This window comes from Delphinus delphis, chromosome 3 (assembly GCF_949987515.2).
Source record: "Delphinus delphis chromosome 3, mDelDel1.2, whole genome shotgun sequence".
Classification (NCBI taxonomy): domain Eukaryota; kingdom Metazoa; phylum Chordata; class Mammalia; order Artiodactyla; family Delphinidae; genus Delphinus; species Delphinus delphis.
The window spans coordinates 137,048,810-137,069,694 of record NC_082685.1 but is presented as its reverse complement, the minus strand read 5'-3'; the positions used below and the strand labels follow the sequence as shown (position 1 = coordinate 137,069,694).

At 38.6% G+C, this 20,885-nt stretch overlaps 2 protein-coding genes and 1 pseudogene across 3 annotated transcripts in view; all 3 read right to left on the bottom strand.

Annotated features, from left to right (window-relative positions):
* Positions 1–1,570, bottom strand: part of C3H5orf34 (chromosome 3 C5orf34 homolog) — a 30,905-nt gene extending 29,335 nt beyond the window's left edge. The window contains exon 1 of the mRNA XM_060007059.1: positions 1,487–1,570. The gene's annotated coding sequence lies outside the window, so the exon portion shown is untranslated. The remainder of the gene's footprint in view (positions 1–1,486) is intronic.
* Positions 1,571–7,408: 5,838 nt separating this feature from the next.
* PAIP1 (poly(A) binding protein interacting protein 1) overlaps positions 7,409–20,885 on the bottom strand; it is a 28,358-nt gene continuing 14,881 nt past the window's right edge. For both annotated transcript variants that reach the window (XM_060009520.1, XM_060009521.1), the window contains exons 5-11: positions 20,509–20,620; positions 18,752–18,877; positions 17,491–17,597; positions 14,500–14,617; positions 13,689–13,743; positions 9,161–9,254; positions 7,409–7,691 (exon numbers count right to left, since the gene is read on the bottom strand). In XM_060009520.1, coding sequence (XP_059865503.1) covers positions 7,598–7,691; positions 9,161–9,254; positions 13,689–13,743; positions 14,500–14,617; positions 17,491–17,597; positions 18,752–18,877; positions 20,509–20,620 — 706 coding nt within the window. In that variant the 3' untranslated portion in view covers positions 7,409–7,597. The remainder of the gene's footprint in view (positions 7,692–9,160; positions 9,255–13,688; positions 13,744–14,499; positions 14,618–17,490; positions 17,598–18,751; positions 18,878–20,508; positions 20,621–20,885) is intronic.
* Positions 16,343–17,319, bottom strand: LOC132421633 (phosphoglycerate mutase 1-like; annotated as a pseudogene).

Sequence of the window (20,885 nt, the reverse complement as noted above, 5' to 3'; positions counted from 1 at the left end):
CTCAGTAGTTGCGGTGCATGGGCTTAGTTGCTCCTTGGCATGTGGGATCTTCCCGAACCAGGGCTCAAACCCGTGTCCCCTGCATTGGCAGGTGGATTCTTAACCACTGCACCACCAGGGAAGCCCCAAACTCAAATTCTTAACCACAGCCTATAAAAGCCATACAACCTGTCCCCATCTACCTCTCCAATGTCATCTTCTACCTCTCCAATGTCATCTCCTAACCCTCTCCTCCTTGTTCAGGACAACTTAGCTACGTTGGCCTTTTTAATGTTTTTTTAAGAAAGCTGTATCACATGTCAGAACCTTTGCACTGTTCCTTCCGCCTAGCATGTCCTTTCCCTGGCTCATCACATCGCTGGTTCTTTGGCACCGTTAATATCTCAGCACAAATATCTAACTTCCTCAAAGGCCTAACTTGACCAGTTAAAGTTGTTCCCAACCATCTCCCAATCACTTTTTAACCATTTCATCGTTTTTCTTCACAATATCTATTACTATCAAAACTGTTCTATTTATTTACTTGCTTTTAGTCTTTTCCCACTAGGACATAAACTCAATCAGAGCAGGGCCCTCATCTGTCTTATTCACAGTTCTATCCCTGGCACCTAAAACAATACTTGGCCAATAATAAGGGTGCAATAAACTTTTTTTAATGATAAATATATAAGTAATATATAAGAATATATAAGTGAATTTTAAAATTCTTGCTCCTCCTGAATTTGCAATTTGAGTTAATGGCATCTCAATGTTAGCAATATTTGATTTCTCAGTGTTTCCCTTTACATCCAAGTAACAAGTCCTGTTGATTTTGTCAGTCTCCCCCATAAATCTGGCTCCTCCTTTTCCTATTTCAGGCCTCAACTTTCCCCTCCATTCCTGTAGACTGTCTGGGACCCTTATCCAATTTTTCCCCTCTCCAATCCATTTCCAGTACTGCCCTCACAAGTAACTTTCCACAACCCGACCATACCAACCGCTTTACATCACTTGTCTACATACTTGTTAAACGGCAATAAATATATTTATATTGCAGCTATACGTATCATATATATGCATGATATCAACTTGCTATTTCTGAAAAAAACAAGTGCAGATACACAGTTGGAAAACATATTTTCTGATAACAACTGGAAAAAGGTCTTTATCTTTAGCCAAGTTTTCTTTTTTTTTTAACAGCTCATTGGGGTATAATTGTTGTTTAGATTATTTAAAGAATCAAGCATACACAAGAAACAGTAGAAATGTCTAAAGTTCTTGGCATCATAAAAAAAATAATCCAGCTCCAACCTAAATTTCCAGCGTCATCTCTACTGTCTTATTCCTGTTTGTGTTTTCACTACCCAGCAGATTACGTCCGAGTACATTTAACGATCAAAAAGCCACAAGTTTGTTCTTGACATAAACGGGAGCCTCATTTTTCAAAATGCGCTATCTAGTTACAGAAAAAGCCTCATCAAAACAACAACCAACATCTTAAACTCACACAGCAAGCAGTTCTGAGCTGAAAAGTCGTGGAAATGAGGACAATCAACGGCCCTTGTGCTTTTAATTTGCCAAAATGGTCGGAGTAGAAACGTCTGCGCCCGCCCACGACTGCTTCTCGAGGAATTTGTTTTGAGTTTAACAAATTACCAGCAAGTTATGTTTCTCGATGAAAGAAAACAATCATAACCGAGAGGAATAAGGCCACAGGGAGAGTATTTGGCGGTCTTTCGTCGAGTCAGAGGAGCGGAGGAGCAGCGGCAGCAGCATCGACAGCTCTGACCCCGGAGAGGAAGCGAAGACAAACAGCTGCGATTCAAACCTTCCCGCATCCTAGAAAAGCCGCCCCACTTTACAAATGAACACCGGAAGTCCCGACCTGACCGCGCCCTCCGCTCGCATCGGGGGACGGGACCGGAAGTAGGGGAGGCGGGGGCTCCCAGTCCGGAAGCTGGTCCGCTCCTCTCCGGTTTTTACTTCCGGTACCCCACAAGGAGCTGGTCTGACCTGGTTGTTTCAGACCTGGTTGTTTCAAACCTGGTTGGGACTTGCATTCTGATGGTCTATCCGAGGTAGCTACAGAGGTATAATTTAGTGGAGTAATGGTTATTTAAATAATCTAAGCAATTATACGTCAATAAAGCTGTTAAAAAAATTGGGCAAAGGTAGAGACCTTCTTTTCCTAGTTTGGTATCAGAAAATGACTTTCAACAGTTTCTCTGCACCTTTTAAATCTTTTTCTACAATGGCAGGTGGACGCGTCTGCTATATTTATTTATTTCCATTAAAACAAGTATTTATGGAGAGCCTTTTACGTGCTGGGCGTGCTGGGGATAAAGCAGCGAATGAGACCCAGGGTTGAGGATGGGGGCTAGAGATTAACTGGAAAGAAACGACTGGACAATAATTTGATCACAGTTGTGATAAGTGTTCCTAAGATAAAATACAGAGGTCTGTGGGAGTATATAGTGGGCAGACTTAACCTAGACTGAAGAAATATTTTCACTGAAATCCAAAGGCTAAGTAGGTGTTAGCCAAGTAGAGGGGGAAAGTGTTTCAAGCAGAGGTAACAGCCTTGTGTTAAGGCTCTGAGGCCCAAAGGAAAGATCTGGCCCCTTAAAAGGGCTGAAAAAAAAAGCCAGTTTGGTTTAAGAATGATTAAAGAGAAGAGAGAGGCTCTTCTTAGGGGAGAGAAGCCTGAAATTGGGCTATAGAGGTAGGTAGTACAGATTTATGAATTATGGACTTTATCTTAATAGCAGTGGTAAACTATTACAAGAGCTTTAAGCAAAAGGTGGCAGCACTAAGGGATTGAAGTATAGCTCCTTAAATTCATCTCCATTTTTAAAAGTCTGATACGCAAATTGACCTCAATCTTATGTAAAGTGTAATAAGGGCATCCTCAGACAGCCATGTTTTCATTGATCTGTAACATCAGTTTTATTACACAGTGCTAACTTAGGTCCTATCCAACTCCCACCTTTTCCCCCTCCAGTGTATAAGAACCTCCTATATATAAATTCTGTCTACTACAGAGGGGTTTTGTGGTGCTTTTTGTACTTTAGAAAAATTCCTGGAACTGCTGAATAGAGAGTGGATTGTAGGATATGAGAACAGACGTGTGGAGCCCAGTAAAAGGCTTTTGAAAGAGCAACAGGAGAGATGACGGCAGTTCAGACTCAAGACTGGACAGTGAGAATGGAGAGCATAGCTCCAAGAAATATTTAGGAGATCAACTCTTTGGTCTTAGGGATGATTTAAGAGTAGGAGTTAAAAACAATTCCAGGGGTTTCTGATTGGGGAAAGTGAGTAGGTGTCAGTGCGATCAACGAGGGGGGAATGTAAGAAGAGTAAATTTAGGGAATAGTATGACAAATTTTGTGAGACCTCCCAGTGGAAACAAATTAGTAAAGGTCTAGAATCAGGAGATTAGAAATAAATATGGAGGTCAATGGTGATAGATGCTAACTGAAGCTTCAGAAGATGAAATAGTCCAAGGATATTGTGACATGAGAAAAGAATGCTTAGGACTGAGCTTTGAGGAACTCCAGTTCTTACAGATTCGGTAAGGGAAAAGAATCCCCCCAAACACTGAGAAACAGCACAAAAGCTAGAAAGCAAGCTATTGTATTCTAGATGCCTGGGTGTATTCAATTTTGGTGTCTTGCCTAGAGAACAAGCTAAAGAATGAAGTCTTTATTCAACTTAATGACATGGACGTCATTATTGACTAATGAGGTCTGTTGTATATAGTGGTGGCAGAAGCTATAGTGGGTTTGAAGAGCAAATGGGTAAGGAAATGGAAAAAAAATGGGAAAACACTTGAGAAGTCTGACTAGGAACCAAAGATAGGACTGTAATTGGAGAGAAATGTAAGGGCCAGATTTCTTTTGATGAGAGGAATGGCATGGTCAACAGCTCATGCAAAGGGCCGATGCAGAAAGATTTTTTAAAAAATTACAGACCAAGTAACAATAGAGTTCATGAGAGTGAGAGGCCATGGGATTCAAGCACATGTTGAATAACTGGTTTTTAATAGGTGGAGGGATACTTCTTATACAGGAAGAGGAGGAATGAAGTACATGCAGATGCATTTGTATACATTTGTCTGGTGGCTTTTTTTTTTTTTTCCGGTGAAGCAAGTCTTTAGGGAATAAAGGGGCAAGCAGAGTAGAGAGGGTTTGAATTAAACAAGAGAATGAAGAAATGTAAGATTACAGGCAGCACTGACAGCCTAAATGAAGGTGGTGACTATGAATTTATAGCAGTACAAACCTACCAGAAACATGACCTGCAGATGCTTGGATGCAGCAGCAGTGTCCAGTTCGTCCAGGGCTGGCATTTTGCTAGGCTTACATAATACAGCAGTAGCATACATGACCTTAAATTATTTACATCTGCTAAAGTCTAGTCAGCCAAAGACCACCAGGCTCAAGCCTGTAGTCTGACAAAATATTTGACATGTAAGGAAGAAAGCACACTTCAGAGGAAACACAAATGGTGCTCTCCACAGGGGGAGGAGGGCGTCATCGTTGTAAGGTTTGGGTTCCTGCTGAAGAATTCTGAGGAAGCTCTAAGGGAAGAGACCACTTCCTGGTTGGATGCTGTTTCTGCACAGGATTAGAAGCAGGGTTTAACTGCTGTTATCATGAGGTGAGTGCAGTTTAGCAATTGGGTATCCCCAGTAAAAGATGGGTGAGGATAGCAAAGCAGGTCTGGAGACATCATTGTTAACAGAGCAGCGGTCACACAAAGAGGTGGTCATGGCCTTGGGGAAAAATGTTTCCTGTTAAATTTGCAGCTGGCTTTACCTGTGTCTGTCCTCCCAGACTGATTAATAGGCAGGGCTACTTCCTTCTTTTTCAGTACGAGCTAATTTTCAGTCCTTCAGTCCTGGACAGGTTTTTACTCTTTTACACCAAGCATCCTCTCTCGATAAATGTGACGATTTTTTTATTAAACAAATTACAACTTAATCCATACTCTACTGTCCTCCCTACAGGTAAGATTGAATGAAATACCTAATCATAGAATTGCCCCTGCTTTCTGACAGCATCTAAGCTAGTGTACCTCCGGTTTCTTAGGCCCTCTCCCAAATTATCCAACCAAAGCCCAAATCCTATAAGTTCTTTTGAACACCCTCTTACTGACATACCCCACAGTTCCGCATGGTGTAAATTCTGCCTCACGACAACAAGTGCTAAACCCAGCACATTCAGGTACAGGTATGGTCCTGATAGTCTTTGGCTGAAGAGCACTGACAATACAGAGGATCTGAGTTGATGACACAACTGCCAGGTTCAGACTAATATTTGCACTTTGTTACCAGACACGAGACTAACATTCACTGGCACCTTTGTGTCCTTGCTCATTAAAGATCTGTACTAATAGTCCCTGTTACAAAAGACTTACTGATCCATATTTCTGTTGAAGATACGGCAATCCTAAAGGCCAACTATCGTGGCACACGGCCAACTCTTCCTTTCAGTATGTACTGTTGCAGCTTTAAAGCATGTCCACACATTCTTTGAAGGCCTTCTATCTGATACAGCTTTATAGCAAGCGTCTCACTTAGAACCAAGACACTGTAGCAGAAGTAATGCTGCACGCAGCTTCCAAGGCAGCTTCTTCCAGGTCTTTTGCAATGGCCCCTCAACACCCAGCTGCCATGTTGCAAGAAGCCCAAGCCATGTGGACAGGCCTTGTGTAGGTGGGTCTGGTCGAGTGATGGCTTCAAGTCATCTCAGCCGGGTCATCAGCCATGTGAGTCAAGACGACTCCAGATGATTAGAGCCACCAGCTGTTGGAGCCACCCCTCGTCCTTAGTTTTCCCAGCCGAGGCCTCAAAACACTGCAGGATAGAGAAAAGCCACCCCTATTGTACCCTGTCCAAATTCCTGAGCCACAGAAGCATGAGCATAATAAAACGCTTATTGTTTGAAGACACTAAGTTTGGGTGGTTACTTAAGTAGCACTAGTAATTGGAACACACTGATCCTGTTGGTAGCTGTTTTGAGTACAGCAGTAGTTGGTGACAATGAGCTAGCAGATAAACTGGGTGGTTATGCACAGAGCGACTGGGCAAAGTTTAAAGTATATTCAGTTAGCATATTCTTGGCCCCAGTCTAATGTCGGGCCCCTTCCCTACACCCCCTTCCCCCTATCCCTCAGACTTACAGTGAGCACAATCTTTAGAGAACTGCAGATTAAAGTACTAGCCACCATGTTAGGAGCCATTTTGAAAAAAAGAATTCTGACTATTACAATTTCCAAAAGCCCCAATTACATATATATTTCTCTTTTATAATAAGGACACTAAAGAATTTTAATGTTTTATAATTGCTGGTTTTTTTCTGAGTAGATGTATATGTTATTGAAACTCTTGTTCAAAGAATATCTTCTATCCTAGTATAGTTTCTCTGATTTCAAATCTGAACTTTATGATGTCATGTAAAAAAGTTCAACAGAAACTCTTTAAAATACCAGGATACCACTCCAAAAACTTAGAGGAAACAAAACTATTTAAATTTTATTTTTAAAGTCTAATTTTAATCCAGACCAAACAAACAAGCAGAAAAGTGAGAAAGCTGATTGTATAGGCAGACACAGATGTACCAAATGTAAAACAGTGGGTTATTAACAGAACTATTTACATGCATATTTACAAGCAATCCTTTTGTACATTAAGTTTTACTTTTAGTTAGTTGGAAAAAGATTTTTGACATTGGTAAAAATATTAATTAGGTAGGGCTGAGGTGGTACCACATTATAGTAATAAAAGTATTAGAAAAGTGATTCTCAAGGTATAGCAATTATAAAGCAGATGAAAACTTGAGTGACAAAGATCTAGTAAAATTCTCTAGTAAAAAAGTCAATGCAACTCATGCTATAAAACAAAAATGAGAAAGTCATATAAATAAAGCAGAATAATGTTCCAGGCTTTAGGGTAGTGAGGTTAGGTGAAAAAAACCAATTCTAGAATTGCAGTAAATCCTCAGTGAAGAATCTTGGTTGTTTAGTTGGGAGTTCTTAGTCTTTTTTTTTTTAAGCCATTTTAAAAGCCCTTGGTCTCAAATAGCATCTGGATATGTGAATCAGTTGTTAATGATATATTCTAAGACTTCAGTGCTAAAGATATTCATGATTCTGATTCATATTTGAAACTCAATTCATTGAGACACTAAATGTAAAACTAAGTGAAAGCTATAATACTCATATCTAAAAAAGGATGCTACATTTTGCAGTAATATGTATTTCCAGGCTAAGAATTTTTCCCTCAAGGAAAGTAGAATTTAAAGGATAAGCTTCTAACCAGCTAGCAAAATTTACTTTCGACATTTTTCATTTTTTTCAAAATCGATTTTATTGCAGCCAAAACAGTGGAATTAACTGTACATAATAAACTATTATATATATATACACATTTTAAGTTATAGGGAATAAAGTTTATTTTGGCAGAGAGTGTTAAACAAAATTAAAGTTGCATACATTAGTAACATAACTCAACATCCTTAATTTGGTATAAGTGTGACACATTTTCTTGCTTTCCTGTGTTCTGCTAAATCACCATAACCTAAACTGCTTCATAAAATTGATATGCTGAAATTTAATTTTACTGTTTTCGCTTACGCTCTGATTCCAAACAAAACTTTTCATAAGCTTCTTCTATCTCTGGGTCCATCTCATCATCAATATCATCCAAGTATCTGTGAAAGAAGCATATATGACAAGTTTAATGTTTTTTAATTCAGAAAATGTCTAAGATACTACGCCATGAAAGTAAATATGTGTCTCCTCACCCCCCCCCCCATGACCCTTTCTACCAACATGTGACAAAACTATCTTGCCAATCCTACCAATTGCTGATGGGTCTTTCTCCTTCTTCCTCTCCCATTTCTAATACAAGGCCATATGTTGAAATGCCACAAGTTCATTAGGGCAAAGAGAATATAATGTTTACCAAACAAAACTTTAGAGGATAACCTGAAATTCAATGCCAAGGGCAACTTTAATTTCCAGTAGTATACTCTCGGCAGGGCTGAACCTTCCTAATTGTGCTTGGAAGCACATCCCTGTATTTTTTTCTATTAAACTAGTACATAAAAGTATGTTAACATTAGAAAATCTTACACTGACTTATAATTAAAATGTTACTACTTAGAGACAGAATAAAGGTGGTTCATTTTTTTTTTTAAACCTACAACACATGAGATGGGATAAGAAAAACTGAAGCCACAGACTTAATTTATTTCCACCCTCCACTTATGAAGAGGAGAATCCAAGTAGCATGTCCAAATTCACATGAATTGTTAACAGAACTGGAACTAAACCTCGTAAGTTCTTGGTCCTTCCATATACAAAATGCAGTACGGTCTAACGATGAATGAGTAATACAGTAAAAGTTTATTTTATTACAAAGAATGGCAGATGAAGATTGAGAGATGAGAACAGGACTATAATTTATATATGTCTATCAGTCCAAACATTTTTATATAATTATCTATGTTTTAATTTTAATCGTTTAACAGCTAAGCTTTGAGCCTTTTACTATGTGCCAGGGGGCTGTCTCAGTGTTTATGTATCTCATTTAGTTCTCAAAAAAACTCAAGGAGGGGTCTACTATTCCTATTTAATAGATGGAGAAACAGGCGCAAAACTTACCTAAGATCTTACAGCATTAGTTACTTATTTAAAGTCTTGGGTATAATAATAGTATTTATTTTATAAAAACTAATTGTTTGAATATGCTACATTAATAGTTTTTCCACCTTAACTATATTTAATTTTCAGAACCATAGTGTTTTCTCTAATATGATTTTCTGAAAATTTTTGGTAAATAACTACTACATATATACCACTATAACACCATTAAATCAAAATGCACATTCTTTCATCATCTTTTCTAGTCTAAACTCCATCTACAAACTGTGGCCACAGAAATTTCACAAAGAAAGCGGCTAAAGATGAGAATTCCCTGGCAGTCCAGTGGTTAGGACTCCACACTTCCACTGCAGGGGGGCCGGGTTCAATCCCTGGTTGGGGAACTAAGATCATGCTGGCAAGCCACGCGGCATGGCCAAACAAAGCAAAACAACCCCCCCACCAATAAAAAAAACCCAAGAAACAACCCCAACCCAAAAAACCCCAAAAAAGAAAGCAGCTAAACAGAACTTACGGATCACCAGCCCCTGATAAATCTGTTCCATTTTCTTCATAATCTGGAAAAAAGTCTTCTCTTTCAAGTAACTCTTGATATTTCTCTTGGTAATCTACAAAAAATGAAAAATTTTAATGCTGAAAAATATTCATATGAAATGGCCAGTTATCCCTAAAAATGTTTTTAATATTATGGCTTTTCATTTAAGCAGATACATTTAAATAACAGCAAGGTTCCAACTACATATTTAAGAATATCTTTTACAAAACTTATATTCTAATTGGCTTGCTTTATCTCTCCCCGCCCCCAAAATACGCTCATAAATTATACAGTTGGCCCTTTAGGGTCACTGACCCTCCACACAATCGAAAATCCACATATAACTTACCCCGCCCTCCTTACACACGTTTCCTTTGTATTCGCGATTCAACCAACCCTGTGTAAGTACTGTAGCACATACTTAGAGAAAAAATCCACATATAAACAGACCTGTGCAGTTCAAACCTGTGTTGTTCAGGGGTCAAATGTATATTTAATATTCCTCTAAATATAAGATGGAAATCAAAGCCACTATGAACATAACAGAGTACATTTCACACCCAGTGTGCATGCTGTTTACATTCTCTGCTGCTTCTTTCCATCAGACAAGATATTGTCCTAACTTGTTGGGGAAGAACATGTTTCTTCCATACTACTGTTTTTCCTTCCACAAGGAGGGATTTCAATCAAACCTCCTAGTTTCTGGCTCCCCCATTACTCCTTCCCAAGGAGGTAAAGTGAGCTACCTGGCTGGCAGGTAAGAGCCATCATTGCTTGAAGTTTCTCAATCAGAGGAGGCTAACCTAGCAAATGTTCTGAGCATAGGAGATTTTCTTTTCTTCCCTCTCCTTAGAGACAGCTGGAACGTAGATACCTGATAAATGTTTCAGCTATACTAACTTTTCCTTGGTTGGGCTCTTCTAAGGCAATAACAGGTGATATTATAGCTCTCCATCTGCCAACTGTCTTAAGCAGAGTTACCGAGTATCTTTTAAGATTAGCATGTGTGTATGAAGTCCTTACCTCTGAATAATAAAATGGGTCAGTGTATATTAAAACTAGTTATCTTACAATTAGTTTCTTATGAACAACAGCTACCTCAAATTTTGAGAGGATGATGTAATTACATTTAACTCGATAGAGACCATGTTTTTCCAAGATTGTCAGTCTCTATAAAACTCTAATTCTAGCTTAAAGGGTTAGTGATATTTTGATACCCAATCTTGGCAATTTGGAGACAATTTTAACTATAAAACCTTCCTGCAACAAATACTTAAGGCAACAGATAAAACATTCTTTTAAATGTACGAATGAGTTCACACACACACACACACACACACACACACAATCAAGTCACCAGATGACAGAAACGAGAAGGGAACTGAAAGCCATACATAACTACTGCAGCTGGGAGGCTGATAGACCAGGTGGTATTATGAACAAAGGGTTTCGATTTTAAAACCCACAGAAGGTCAGAAAGCAAGGCCTTGAGTCCATGTGAAACAGAGAGATGGAATTCATGCCCCAAGTCCATCCCACCAACACAAAGGCTGAACATTCAAAGAACTGGTATTGCAAGCAAAAGGTGAACCGGTGGCAAAGGGAGATGGCAAAGAAGCTTGCTTGTCTCTGCCTGGGTTTGGAGTGAGGACAGAAGTACTCTGAAGAAACTGGTTCCCCAGAGAATTTTTAACAATGGGCCTGCACTTCAAATTTCTATTATCCACATAAAGAATCCCTACGACAAGAAAATAGAAACTTGTTCCAAGCCAGTATTACCGCTGTGGCTCCTGGCACAAGCAAATATAAACCCCCCTTTGGAGAGATGTTCCTACAATCCAAGCCACAAGTTTTCATAAACAAAAACAAACAGGCGGTTAAAACGCTGGAGCTGTCATGAAGGGCCATAGTATATGCAACTTAACTTCAAATGATTTAGAAAAAAAAAGTGAGTGTGGAGAGAACAAATAATAAATGGAGTAAACTGTTGAAGGTACATCTGAGTAAAAGGTAGATGGATGTTCTTTGCACAGTTTTTACTTTTATAACTTTACTGTAAGTTTGAAATCACTTCCACAAAAAAAGTTTAAGAAAGACAGTTAAATATGAGACTGCAAAACAAGAACACAACATAAAGCATTTTGTATATGACAATTAGAAATAACAGGGTTAGAATTAAAAGAAAACAAAAATATGAAGCAAAAATAAGCATGTTTAGAATGATGAGAAAAAAAGGACTCAAAACTTTAAGATCAAGATACTTTGAACAAAATGCAGAAACAAAATTCAGTTTGAAAACCAAATTGAATTTCTATAAATAAAACAGCCACTAGAAATAAGTAGGAAAAACAGATTGGACAAAGATGAAGATCGAAGAACCAAAATGAATCAAGGTAGCCTCAAAGAATAAGGGACGAAGGGAAATTTGTCTCACCAGACATAGCAAGATTTACAGTAGGTAAGAATAATTAAGAATGCAGTATTGGTGTCAAGACAAACAAGAAGAAAGATCCACATTCATGGACACAGGAATAAGACACAAATCTACAGGGAGTTACATGGTACACAGAGGAACGTTTTGTCCAAGAGAGGAAGGATGACCTGTTGCTGAGATGAGTAACTATAGAATATTTAAGTCCTACCATTTACCACATATAAAAACTAGCCAGATGGATTAATCACCTAAATATAAAAAGCAACAAGGTTTAGAAGACAATGGAATTTGATCATAGTAAGGAAACTAAGTCACAGAGAGCACAAACAAGACTTTAACACTCAAAGCTTCTAAGTGACAACACATGAAATGGAAAGACAGCACATAGTAGGAGAAACTAAGGATCACTTTCCAGGCCATGTAAGTAATTACAAATCAGTGAGAAAGACAAATGATCCAACAGAAATACAGGCAAAGGACACAAACAGGTGATTCTCAAACAAAGAAATCAAGAGGTCAATAGAAACATGAAAAGAAATTCACTACCACTAGTAGGGAAATAAAAGTTTACAATTTCATACAAACAGACTGACAAAAAAATAGGTCTGAAAGCAGAAACTAACACACCATTGTAAAGTAATTATACCCCAATAAAGATGTTAAAAAAAAAAAAATAGGTCTGGTATCAATAAGTGTTGCCAACAATGGGAAATAGGAACTTTCACATGTTGCTGGTGGGAATATTAAGTGGTATAATCATGATGGAAAGCAGTTTAGCAACATTTAGTGAAGTTGAAGATGCATATAGCCTATAATGTAACAATTCTACTTCGTTACCCTAAAGAAGTTCCTGCATGTGCACAAAGATTCTTAAAGATGTTTGCGCAGCACTGTGGGTAGTAACGAGTGTGAACCAACCAACCATCCACAAGTGGGAGGGGATCCATAAACTGTGGTTTACTCTGAGTAGGTTATTATTTGGCATTTAAAATGAATGAACTAAACCTATATATATATCAATCAACATGAACACCAAAAATACTGAATAAAAAATAAGTTGCAAAAAGATCTGCACAATAAGGCACCATTTAGGTCAATACTGCTGTGTATGGCAACACCTATCATTTACAGTCATACATGAAGTAAAAAGACAGCACAAGGACACCAATGTCAGGACGGTAATTACCTCTGTGGGGGGAAGTTATGGAAGGACTGGACTTGAAGGTGAGGTTATCAATTATAGAAACAGAGAATGGTTATTACTATCTATAAAGGGTTTTATTTCTTTGAAAAGACCCAAAGTATATATTGATAAGTGAAATTGGTTCAATCTTGACAGTGAATCAATATGCCCTTTTTTGTGTGTGGTTTTAATATTTTTGAATATTTCATAATTTAAAATTGAGAAGTTAAGCGGTTCTTCTTTCTACCCCTTTGTGCTAGAGGCACAGGACAGTCAGTGCCTGCTATCCAGAGGAAACAAATGGGAAAATTCTGATAAGCTGGTTGTAAGTTTGTTCAAAGTGGGGAAATGTTCTCTTGCTCACAGTGCAGTTCTGTTGATCACAATTAAAGCACTCATTCTATAAAACGGCTCTTTTCTGGGAAGGGAAGTGCGCAGAGATTTAGATTTTAATTAACTGACCCACCAAATATTAATAAGATTCACAATTTTTAGTATCTGCAAGTATTAACCTGTACCAATGAAAGCTGCTGACTATATAGTGAACTATATAGTATAACTACCCCTTCCGCTTTAACTACCTGAAAGTTTAGAGTATAAAAACAAAATATTAGAGGAAATATAAAATAAAAATGCTTGCATTTAATTGAGGGATTCTTCCAATCCTTCACTGTTAGGGTGACAAGACACTATATACTGAATCAAATGTTCGATGTGAAATGGTTCCAAGTGGTAACTATAAGAATATTCTAGTGAGACAAACCTTTACCCTAGATTTTAGAACGATGTGAACTCTTCAAAATGCTACAACTTTGTGCCAGTGAGGGTATGGTTTTCTGTAATTTACTATCTTACCAAAAAATGGTCGGAAAATGACTGAGACAACATACCTGGATCAGCAGCAGTGAAAGGAACACCATCAGATGTATAAAATGTTGGCTCATTCTAGGAGGAATCAGAGCGATTAAAACATGTTATCATTTCAGAATTGCTTTTTTAAAGCACATTAATTGAGCATGGCTGATTTCATTCATCTGTACCTGATAATACAAAAACAAGCAAAAAACTAAATTCCTAGCAGCCATTTTCATTTCACTGGGAAAGTCTATGGTCTTCAGATTACTATTCTATTATCTCAAGTTCTTGTGGGTCTAACCCCACCGTCTGCCGCCTGTCACACCCTTGGCGACTTGGTGCGACGTCGTGCACTGTGATTTAGTGTCAGCTGATTTTTAGTTGTGGTTCCCACCCCCTGCAACCATTTTTTTCTTTAAGTATTTCCAAGACTGGATTGTAAGAGCATTCCTCCATAGTTTCTTTCTGTTTGATCCTGTCGAGAGCTTCAGGGCATCACTGGCCTGGTAATCATTTTCGTTTTCTTAATTTACTTTACTACAAAATGCCAAGTAAAAGTTTGAAATGCAGGCCTTTGATCATGAATTCTCTGGAAAAACTGCTTTGAGGAATCCCTACACTCACCCAAGTCCAAGTCAAACCTTATTCATTTCCCTTGCCATTGAATGGCTCTTTGTCTAGTCTACCCTTTCACTGAGGATTCCTTCCATGGCTGCCATGTGACTCTAAGCCAGTGAAAAGAGTTATTAGGTATTAAATTCTGAGATAAGTTTATGTAACTTATCTACAAATTGCCAAAATTGAATTCAAGCAATAACCAAATTTAAAATGCAAACACTGGCATACCATAAAATAATTAGGATCATTTTCAGGTGTTGCTTCCCTGTATGTTGAAGTTGCATGGACTCTACCCCAGTTACTTGACCGGAGTTCTACAAGCTTCAAGAGCATCTGTTTTACATCTCTGCAGACAAAAGTTGAAAATGAGTTAAAACGAGCAAGTGTCATTGTGCTCTAATATATCACAGATGCCTAAAACGTTGTTTCAAAAATTTAACATGCTTTGATATTCTAGACATTTCCTTTAATAACACAAATTTATCTTTTAAAAAAAATGCACATCACTCCTTTACTATACTGATCTGGAAAAAAGGATCTAGTACAGTTATGCTCAAATGCGTACTGGGCCCAAGTGGCAGGCCAAGCAACTGGAACATGATTCAGAAATCTGGCACAGTGAAAGACACACTTGGACGTGATCAAGAGGTATTTCACTACCATAAAATAATAAGGCAGCGGAGGGATTCTAACACGTGAGAGGATGAACTCCTACACCTTGGAAATCAAGGAGCTTATCCCATGTTGGTGTAAGGAATGGCTCATTTTCTGATGACCACACGTGGGAATATTTCAACAGTCATCAGAAACCCCAGAAGGTTTTTTTTTTAATTATATAATTTTAAAATCTACAAACAATAAGTGCTGGAGAGGGTGTGGAGAAAAAGAAACCCTCCTGCACTGTTGGTGGGAATGTAAATTGATACAGCCACTATGGAGAACAGTATGGAGGTTCCTTAAAAAACTAAAAATAGAATTACCATATGACCCAGCAATCCCACTACTAGGCATATACCCTGAGAAAACCATAATTCAAAAAGAGACATGTACCACAATGTTCATTGCAGCACCATTTACAATAGCCAGGACATGGAAGCAGCCTAAGTGTCCACAGACGAATGGATAAAGAAGATGTGGCACATATATACAATGGAATATTACTCAGACGTAAAAAGAAACGAAACTGAGTTATTTGTAGTGGGGCGATGGACCTAGAGTCTGTCATACAGAGTGAAGTAAGTCAGAAAGAGAAAGACAAATACCATATGCTAACACATATATGTGGAATCTAAAAAAAAAAAGTTCTGATGAACGTAGGGGCAGGACAGGAATAAAGACACAGATGTAGAGAATGGACTTGAGGACCCGGGGAGGGGGAAGGGTAAGCTGGGACAAAGTGAGAGAGTAGCATTGATATATATACACTACCAAATGTAAAACAGATAGCTAGTGGGAAGCAGCTGCATAGCACAGGGAGATCAGCTCGGTGCTTTGTGACCACCTAGAGGGGTGGGATAGGGAGGGTGGGAGGGAGACACAAGAGGGAGGGGTTATGGGGGTATATGTACACGTATAGCTGACTCACTTTGTAACACAGCAGAAACTAACACAACATTGTAAAGCAATTATACTCCAATAAAGATGTTAAAAAAATTAAAAATTAAAGAAAAATTATATACTTTTTTGTAAAAGTAAATACAACACATAAACATCCAGGATTGATCCCAATCTTCTGCATGCAGGGAGGAAATATTTGTTTCAATCGCTACGCATATTACATTCATTCTCCAATGGAATGACTACAGCCACCCAGTCACCTGACTACAGAATAATACAGGACCGGCCCCTGGGAACATAAATAGGCTCTCTTGTTTTCCCTCATTGGTCACGCCTAACATGGTTCCCCCAACCCTTACTCAAGCAGATCCTTAGTAATAGACAAAGCATTAGCAACCCCCCGCCCCCGAATTACTTCCTGTCCACCCTCTTGGACAAGTCTTCCCTTGCTTGGACTGACAACCCTGCCCCAGAGGTGCATTCTGACTAGACTGCATGAAGGGAGTGGGTCCAAGAGAAAAAAATGGCTAATATGAAATTGGGAGCCACTGGTCCCCATCTGGATCTACAACTTACAGATGCGGTCAGTTTGATATGTGTAGGGGAGAAGTGCAGAGGAATGGGATGGGCAGGGAGGGTGTCCTTGGGAGTAGTTTGTCTGCTGCTCGCCCTCCCTTCTTGGCCTTGCCCTGGGCAGCCACAGCGTCCATGGCTTTACACACAGTCTCCTCATCCCCCAGGAACTGCACAGGCGTGATGGGCTTCATGTTCTTGTCCAATTCACGGTCAGCAGGCTCAGCTCCATGATAAGCTCTTCGGAGACCCTCTCTGCTTGACAATGCCCCTGGAGGCGGGTGCCGTGGGCTACAGCCAATACCCGTTTCCCCTTCTTGATCTGGGAAACTATTTCTTCCTTCCAAAAGGGCAGAGCTCTGGTAATAGTATCCTTCAGACTCTCACGGGAGGGTAGCTAACCTGCAGTGAGGTCTCCATGCCTTCGATTCTCACTGATGCTGCTGTGGAAGGGATGACTGGGCTCCACTGGAGGTAGTGGGACTTCAGAGGAGCGCCTTCAGATCTTCACTGGGCCTCGCTGCGCTTGGCAGTGGTTTCTGCTTTACTGAGGCCAGAGCCCTCATTGCCGCCCACTGAGGAGCCTGTCCTCGCCTCTGAGAGCCACATTTGGTCAACGGCACCCAGCACTGTCCAGAGGGTCTGACGTGCTCTCTTACGCACTGAGGTGAAGTCTACATGCTCGCAGCCCACTGCCTGGCTCCTGCTGTCTTTTTTTTTTAAGACAGGCTTGAAATTTATTCCATGTAACTGTGGCTATATATGGTTCTTAAAGGCAGTGCGATCCTGCTAACACTTTTATACCTCCAACTGGACTTACAGTAGTACTTTACCCAAATATTTATTGAGCTTAAAAGTATTAATCATTTTATTTTTAATGGACTCATATTCCCCCAGGAATATCTTAACTTCTTCCATTCATAAGCATAATTGAAGAAAAGTGGTTAGGTGAGCAGAAGCCATAGGTAAAAAAAAATTTCTGTAGATCTATGAAGAGTATTCTGATGAAGCACAACAGATTAAAAACAACCCCAAAGAAAAAGCAAGGAATTGAGATCTACTGGCTGTCTATATTACTTCTTTTCCTACCTGCTGCAATTTGCGTCTAGGACAACATTTTCAATTCTCTGAATAACTTCTTCCATATCAGTCTTTCCTTTTTCCTTCCAGGCATCTTCTAAAACTGACCCTGTCAACTAAAAAAGCAAGTGTCAGTAAAATAAAGAATTCAATAAAGTACAGAAATTCTAAAAAGATATTAGTAGTAGTTCAAGCATTCTTTAAATAAGATGAATTTAGCAAGTTAAATATTCCTAATTATTTTCTACCATCTAATATTCAGGAATCGCTATACTTTTTCTTGACAGGGAAAAGGAATGAACTATAGCAGAAGTTTAATCATAGGCTTTATATGCCAATGACTGTATGGCATGTTTGCTATATGACCAAGGCTATAAAATTTTAATCAACATATCACTTTTTGAAATATGCAACATCCAACAAGTGTAGAAACTCAGAATTTAAAAAACACAATCAGGAAAAAATGAGTTAAGGATATAAGCAGGTAATTCACAGAAACTAAAAAAATGGCTTACAAACAAAAAAACGCTTTAATTCACTAGTGATTTTAGTCACGGAAATGCAAATTAAAATGAGCTTTTTGTTTTTACTCATCACGATGACAAAATAAAACCTAGGATTGATTCTCTCCATCACTGATAAGGATATGGGAAAAGAGGTATACTCATTCACTGTTGGTGGGAACACACTCTGGTTCAGCATTTGGAAGGGAAATTTGGCATTACTTATCAAATTAAGGTATACATGCTCACTGAGCCACCAAATCTATGGGTAAGAATTTAAGTTACATAAACAACTGCATATATAAAGATACAATGGAAGATTACTGACAGTGCGACAGTGGCTAAACTGAAAATAACTGCTCAAGGATGGAATGCATAAGCAGTGTGCATGCATACAATGGAGCACTGGGAAGCTACTGAGGAAAGAGCCGAAATCCAAGACCTCCATTTGGTGGCGAAAAAGCCAGCCACATCAGAGTAAGACCTTACGAGAGCACACATGCAGATAGAGGAAGGGAAAGAAAGGGACTTTACGTATGGAGCGGAGTGAAGGACTTCCATTTTTCACTTTTAAATTTCTTATATTAAACAATAAGTATATATTGCCTTCCCAATATTAAATTTGAGAGTAAAGTAAAATGTCAATATTTAACTTACATAACTAACTCTTGGATCTATTTGTGCATTATATGTACCTTCCTTCCTCTAAATTATACACTAAAGGGATGAAACAGTTACATTTTAAGAAAAAAATAAGTAAAACCTACCTTCAGTAATTTTACTGCACAAATTAAGTTGTCGTCCATAGGATTAGAAAAGAGGGCATTCAGCAACTCCCGAAGACCGACCTGAAGAATGTCTGCCCTTGTAACCTGCCCATTTGTTCCTTTGATCTTTTGGGGAGAAGAAAATGAAAAGCAACTATGCCAAAATATAACACAGATATACAAATGGTCTAACAAAGTGCTGGCAAAATAAGTGTTTTAAGTTAAACAATACAAAACATATGGTCAGGGTCTTCCCTGGTGGTGCAGTGGTTAAGAATCTGCCTGCCAATGCAAGGGACACAGGTTCGAGCCCTGGCTGGGGAAGGTCCCACATGCCGCGGAGCAACTAAGCTCGTGCTCCACAACTACTGAGCCTGCGCTCTAGAGCCCGCGAGCCACAACTACTGAGCCCACGTACCACAGCTACCGAAGCCCACACGCCTAGAGCCTGTGCTCTGCAACAAGAGAAGCCATGACAATGAGAAGCCCGCGCACTGCAACGAAGAGTAGTCCCCGCTCGCCACAACTAGAGAAAGCCCGCGCACAGCAACAAAGACCCAACACAGCCAAAAATAAATAAATAAATTTATATATATATAAAAAAATATATGGTCAGGATAATTTAAGCCTCCTTTAATATTACCGCTTCATAAAGCAGTCTCTAGCCTATTAACACCTTTTTGGGAACACAGAGCTTTTTTCTGCTTTTTATACTATTTAAAAATACTCTAACTTGCATCAGAACACAACATGTATCTCAGCTCTCTGGCTTGAAGAACTGTAGGTTCAGGAGCCATGCCTTATCTTTATAACTCCCACCACACATATCATGACTTCTACATAGGAAGTTCAACTGCGTTCTTAAAGTGACAATTCATTTAAGGTACATTTTATATTGGTGTTCTTATTTGGCTTATACAAAAATAAACTGAGAAAGATTATGGCATGAGATTTTTTTAAAAATTAAGGTTATCTGTGGTAAAAAGGGATAGTAAATTAGGCATGAGATTGCACGAAGACCTTTTAGATGCACTGACTGAGATGTACATTTGACGGTGGATTCGTGTGTCTTTTCAGTGGTATTTACAATACTAAGTCCTCAAATCAGAGTTTAAGAAGGTATACCGATATCTGGGACTAACTAGTTAAAAAAAAAAAAAAATCAAGCAAATCCATTACAAAGTAATATTCAGCACTTAATGTTGCCTCCCAACAAGCATATACTCAAGTATGCCACCAATTTAGCTGTAGACTTTGTACAAATACATTCTATATAGAAGATTAATATATAAAATAGGACCAAAAAGAACTACTGTAGGTGAATTAGGTGAAAAAAAAAACCCAAAAAACACAGAAACTCTAGTCTCTCCCCTCTTCAAAGTTTTATGCTCTGCAAGGCAAGTTGCTTTTGGGTCACCATCTGAAAGTCAACATACTAAATGTGCTAATATTTATGATACAAGGATTCAAAAAGGTGTGACTGTCTGTATTCCAAAAGCTTGAAATCACATGTAAACCATGGCTTTCCAAAAGTACATAGCTTAGTAACTATCTCCCAACACTGCCCATGAACAGGAAGACAAAATGGTACATATGTTCCATTTGAGGACAGATACTACCATGAGTAGGTACTGAGACTATTTTCTTTATCTCCCATTTCACTCTTAATGTTATAAAAGAGTAAACACAAATTCCTTATTGAGATCAATTTATATTCTCAGGCTTTGTCAGTACTAAAAAGAAAAATTTCTCCTCACCTCCAGGTTAAGATAAAGTTCTCCCAGAAAGAGTACAAATGCATGGAATCGTTTTCGAGTCACTTCGTCCCCTTTTGCAGCTTGATCTTTAACTTCATATTCAGTCCGACATCTAATAAAGACATACCTTTTGTAATCTCACATTGCTTTGTTTTTTAAATAGTCAAACAAGATGACCATTTGTCAGTTTGGTTGTTCACAAGCAATACAGAGGCAAGTACAATGCACCAACACTCTGATTTTCTGTAATAAAAAGTGTTCCTGTCTATTGTAGCGATCAGAATATGTACTATCTTTTCATACAAAGATTCCTAGTTTTAAGAAACTGATAAGAATAGTTGAAAATAAACCTATTACTAGAACAAACTGTAACAAGT